Source organism: Poecilia latipinna, unplaced genomic scaffold (genome assembly GCF_001443285.1).
Source record: "Poecilia latipinna isolate Pla-1442-1.1 unplaced genomic scaffold, P_latipinna-1.0 Scaffold1674, whole genome shotgun sequence".
Taxonomy (NCBI): Eukaryota; Metazoa; Chordata; class Actinopteri; order Cyprinodontiformes; family Poeciliidae; genus Poecilia; species Poecilia latipinna.
The window spans coordinates 32,480-37,608 of record NW_015114290.1 but is presented as its reverse complement, the minus strand read 5'-3'; the positions used below and the strand labels follow the sequence as shown (position 1 = coordinate 37,608).

Below are 5,129 nucleotides of genomic sequence, written 5' to 3'. Positions count from 1 at the left end.
TATAAAACATACTTTATATATAGAGATATATATATATATATTATATATAGAAATATATATATATATATATATATATATATATATATATATATATATAATTTTGTGTGTGGCTCCAAATCCAGGCCTCCATTGGTTAATAAATTTGATTTCCATTGATGATTTTTGTGTGATTTTGTTGTCAGCACATTCAACTTTGTACAGAACAAAGTATTCAATGAGAATATTTCATTCATTCAGATCTAGGATGTGTTGAGTGTTCTCTTTATTTTTTTGAGTAGTGTATATATATATATAAAGTTAAATTTTGTTTTGCATTTTATTGATAATCACAATAAAGCAAAGTTGCTTCACATTCCCTCTAGTGACATCACATGCAAATAATTTTGAAACCAGCTCCTGTCTGGTGTCACTTTTATACTTGTGCTTCTTGTTACGTCAACCCAAATAAACAAGACAGAATTAGTAAAAAGATTTTCCTTCTGGATGCTTTTATTTGAAACATATTTGGTGAAATTTTGTAGTGGAAGTCCAGACTTCATTACACAGCTGTGTTTTTTTTTTTGTCTGTGTACATTCTTTATACAAATAAAGAACAAACTCTACTGGATGCCATCTTTGATACTTCTGATTAATATCCACACAGTTAGTCACCATAAACTAACTAATCATGTTGTTGTAGGAAGAAAATGCCACTGTGCCAAAAATGGAGAGTGAGGAAGAGAAATCTGAAGAGCCAGAGGAACCGCAGCCTGCAGGTTCAGCCTGGTTTAGTTGTGTTGCCTCCATCTGGAGTTTATCTTAGAAATCCTTTTTTATACAGATTGTATTGAGAATAGAAAGGACATTAGACATTTAGTTTGTAGTATTAAAAGGCAGTTTTTAAAAAGAGCTAAATCTTGTGATTGCCTCAGAAATCATCTGCAGGAATGTTTCATTCAGCAAAAATTTGGTCTGATTCTATTTCTTTCCTAGAGGACTTCTTGGAGGATCATAGCGAGGAGAAAACGAGCAAACATGAATCCGGAGACCATCAAGAACCAAGCACCATCCTGATTATCCAACAGTTTTTTACCCACTGCTTCTTCCCTGCAGTTGAACATCACATTTTGGTTACCAGGGAGATGGAGAAGCTTGCTGAGGAAGCCCGAAACACCAAAGTATTTCACTTTATAGAAAACTAAAGCTAAGACGTTTTAATTCCTAAAAGAACACCATCATGGGCAGCTAAAACTAACGATTGTTAGCTTTGTACTTACTGTAATTTCCAGACTTTTTTTTTTATACTGGCTTAAACAACAATAAGTATTTTCATTCATTTAAATGTCCTAATTATTATGAGCATATTAAATTATGCTCATCTTCTATCATTGCATTGCAGGAACCAGAGCCAATAATAAGCGTATGTGAAGATCAGCAACCTGAACCAGAGGACACTTGACATGTTAAAAGAAAAGCTTCTGTTCAGAGTTCTCCCCATTGTACAAAAAAAATATTTGGAAAAGTTTACAGCTGGTATGTGATGGCGTGTTAAGCAAGTCCAGAGACAGTTTGTAAACACGTTTAATTCAAAAGAAGTAAAAGAAATATTTTCTACCAAATATTAAAAAAAACGACTCAGATTTTCTTTTTCTTTTCTTTTTTTTAAACAGACAAACACATTTACGTCAAAACAGATCACTGTAAGAGAAGCTTTTATAAGTTTGGAGGGGTGAAAACCATGAGGTCACTTGGACAGGTGGACTGGCGAATCCGGTCCTTCAGGTCCGGGGTAAAGAGCAGCAGGACCGACTGCGCAGTCTGCACCTACAAATACAAAAAATAGATTCAAAATGAAAGAAACCAGTACCAGAATTTATTAGTTATTAATTATTTAAGCACCAAGAACTATTGTATGCCGATTTAAGTTAGTAGTTGTTTTTGTCTAAAGAAAAGTAAAAAAAAAAGACCTGTGGTGGTTGAGGAGTGAACACTGAAGACACCGCTGAGAGTGCTGTTGTGACAGATGAGCAAAAAAATAAATAAAAAATGTGAACAAACCCCAAAGCAAATCAGGCAGCAATAAGCAGGAGTACACTTGGAAAAAAAAAAAATCAGAATTCATTAAGCAAAAAAATAACGTAAAATACACAGATTAGAATTTTGGTTGCAATTTGAATAAATTTTCTTGTAAAGTTCTTGATACAGCTCAAAGTTATTCACTTGTGTAATCTTTGGGGGATTTAAATAAAGTATAGCATAGCTAAAGTAGAAGGAAAAGAATCCCTGCAGTTAAAACTTTGCAGTTGTAACAAATAAATAGAATAAATGTTGTAGCTTCCTGCTTAATGAAGCCTGAACCAGTAGTCGGTGCTCATGCAGCGTTCTTCATACCCGGTTCTAGATGAGCAGGAAGCTCCTCAGGTTGTCCTTTAGGACTCTCCATCTCTACATCCGCTCCCACAGATGGTGACAGCTCTATGGCAACAGTGTCCCCCGGTGACATACTGCATCTCTGCGACGGCTGGAAATAACGTTCAAAGTCCAAACCAGGAATTTCCTGCATTTAAAATATTAAAGAATAAAATCTGAACAAAACATAAAAACGACTTTGTGTTGATGAATAAAGAAGTATCTGGATCAGACCTCAACGACTGAAGCATCTGGAGTGGGAGAGCTGGGCGGCTGGGTCTCCATGGGAACCTGATCGGATGGGGAACGGGACGGTGGTTGGACTGCAGCTGTTTGACATGGAGACGGGGAAAGTCTGGCACTGATGACATCACAGGGTTTGTTGTCCACAGAAAGAGTTGGAAGGTCTTCCGACACAGTTTCCTGTTCAGAGTGCTGGTTGGGACTCGTCTGGTTCTGGGGCTCGTCTGAAGTAACTTCCTTCACAGGGGAGAAGCAGAGAGAAATGTTCTGGTTCTGGGAGGCCTGAGGAGCTTCTTGCTGGGATTTGTAGTCCAGGTGTTTCTGTGCAGAGTGGACAGGCTGAGTGGGAGGAGCAGGAACGGGGGACTGGGTCAATGCAAGGGACCGGCGGGTGACTCTCCTGGGTGAGGGGAAAGCCGCTGCAGGGGAAACCTGGGCCAACACCGTCTGGGGCAACGTCGCTGCACTCAGGCGACTGGATCGCCGGGCTGGAAACACAAACATGTGCGCCTATTAGAAAGATGATTATAAACAATAAAGCAAAAGACGTGAAGCTGTATTTGTTGCTCACTTGATGGTCTGGCTGGGCTCTCCAGCTGGGTGAGACCTCCCAGTGGCTCCTGCCTGCCAGCAGCGGCCCCTGTGTCCTCTGCCTTCTCTGCCTGCTGCCGGGCTTTCATGGCAGCTTTCACTGCCGCCAGGCGAGACTTGGCCGCAGCTTTGTTTCCTGTCGGCTTGGTGGGAGCGGCCGACATTTTCTTTAAAACAATCAGGAAAAGTTAGGATTTTTACTGTTTAGACCCTGAGTTCAGTACAGAAGGCTGTGCAGGTTTTCAGTGCAAAGAACAACCAATTTAAAATTTATTTCAGGAGTTTTTTTTTTTAATTTTGCTCTTTTCAGTGGCAATCTGATTGGCTGATCGGTTTTAAGCTTTGCATTACGCTGCCCCCTATAGGATTAGAATGTTTAAAACTAGAGATGCACCGATCCAATATTAATATCTATATCAGTCCAAATATTGAAAAAGAAGTTCTATAATGGATATTGGTGACAATGTGTCCGATGCATAAGGGCATATCTATTTAGTCTAGTTCTATGCTTTGTGCTCTGAGCAACGTCATGCTTTATTATTCATTTTACATTATATTTAGAATTCACCATTGAGGCAACTGAAAGGTTTGTTGCAGTTTATTTCTTCATGTTTGACCAAAGTGGACAGCATATTGTTTGTCAGTTTCTTTACCATCTACTGGTTGTTCTCCTGGTATCGGTATCAAAAGTGAAGAAAGTGGATCAGTGTGTTCTTGTTTAAAATGCTCAGGGGGGGAACAGAAAGATGAAAACCTTTGTGAAACCAATCCCGTGTGTATGATATTATTACTTTACGATGCATCAGAGGTATTTGTTTTTCCAGGCCTGTTCTGCAGAGCTCACCTTCACCGCTCTCCTCTGTCGTGGGGGCGGCTTCAGCTCCTCCAACCAGCCGCGGCCCTCTGCTTCTCTCAGGGCATCAAACTTCCTGTTGACGTCTTCCACCTGGAAGATAGCGCACATCTGGCTACACTGCCACGTTTCAATCTAAAACCACTTCCTGTCTGCCCCTCAGAGGAACCGTACCTGGAAGTACACCATGTCCCAGAAGCCCTGCAGGTCGGTGCAGGTGGTGACCTTCTCTCCGCGGCTAAACTCGCAGTCGTCCACCAGGCCTCTGAACTGGTTGAAGCGCTCCTTTATCAGCAGCCTCGCCTGGCCTACTGCTGTGCGCATTTGGTCTCTCACTGTCACAGAGTCACAGCAGCGCTGAGGGAAAACGACTCAGCTAACGACACCAGTTTGGGTCACTTCAAGTTTATACTCACTCTCTTCTGGGATGGTCTCGTCCTCCACTCTGGACTCCCAACGGAGACAAAGGTCTGTCAGTCTGTCCGTCTCGCTGGACATTTCTGATCTGAATGAACCAGAAACCAAAAGATGCTTCAACTCTCCCAGGTTTAAAATGAGGAAGAGAGCGGTGAATTTCAAAGTGCCGCTACCTGAAGTAAGGCACATCATGCTTTGACTCATGCGGGCTGGTGGAGGTGAAAGCGCTGCGGAGAGGAGAGTGGCCTGGAGGCTTCGGGGGAGTGGGCTCTCCAGGCTCAGCTGGAGGTTCGTCACTGAACATTGGGGCTGGTGGGAGACTGAAACTGGGACTGGACAAAACCACAGCACAGGATTCATATTAAAAACAAGCAGACATTAGTGAGAAGAAGAAGAATTTCCCTTTTTCAGAGGTGAAAAACTGTCAGGATTTTATGGTTTCTTATCAGTCAGTATCAATAATTATTAGCTTTTTTGTTTTAAATATTTGAAACACTTCCATGCTGGACCGCAACCTTTTCCTGTTTTATTCAGTTCTCTCTCCATAACATTGTTTTTTTTTTTTTTTTTTTTTTTTAAAGGGGTTTAGGGGGAAGGGGGTGAAATTGGAAATTCGTGCTGAGCAAGTTTTTAGGCA

At 41.1% G+C, this 5,129-nt stretch overlaps 2 protein-coding genes across 7 annotated transcripts in view; one reads left to right on the top strand and one right to left on the bottom strand.

Moving 5' to 3' along the window:
* The window catches only part of rsph10b (radial spoke head 10 homolog B), a 12,139-nt gene extending 10,538 nt beyond the window's left edge, over positions 1-1,601 (top strand). For 2 of the 3 annotated variants that reach the window (XM_015059979.1, XM_015059980.1), the window contains exons 16-18: positions 680-755; positions 973-1,157; positions 1,379-1,601. In XM_015059979.1, coding sequence (XP_014915465.1) covers positions 680-755; positions 973-1,157; positions 1,379-1,438 — 321 coding nt within the window. In that variant the 3' untranslated portion in view covers positions 1,439-1,601. The remainder of the gene's footprint in view (positions 1-679; positions 756-972; positions 1,158-1,378) is intronic. The other variant, XM_015059981.1, reaches the window with a different exon arrangement.
* dlgap5 (discs, large (Drosophila) homolog-associated protein 5) overlaps positions 1,547-5,129 on the bottom strand; it is an 11,018-nt gene continuing 7,435 nt past the window's right edge. For 3 of the 4 annotated variants that reach the window (XM_015059970.1, XM_015059973.1, XM_015059971.1), the window contains exons 11-19: positions 4,666-4,824; positions 4,492-4,580; positions 4,250-4,410; positions 4,067-4,168; positions 3,203-3,389; positions 2,623-3,119; positions 2,371-2,536; positions 1,947-1,990; positions 1,551-1,803 (exon numbers count right to left, since the gene is read on the bottom strand). In XM_015059970.1, the coding sequence (XP_014915456.1) occupies positions 1,693-1,803; positions 1,947-1,990; positions 2,371-2,536; positions 2,623-3,119; positions 3,203-3,389; positions 4,067-4,168; positions 4,250-4,410; positions 4,492-4,580; positions 4,666-4,824 (1,516 nt within the window). In that variant the 3' untranslated portion in view covers positions 1,551-1,692. Of the gene's footprint in view, positions 1,804-1,946; positions 1,991-2,370; positions 2,537-2,622; positions 3,120-3,202; positions 3,390-4,066; positions 4,169-4,249; positions 4,411-4,491; positions 4,581-4,665; positions 4,825-5,129 lie in introns of all 4 variants that reach the window. The other variant, XM_015059974.1, reaches the window with a different exon arrangement.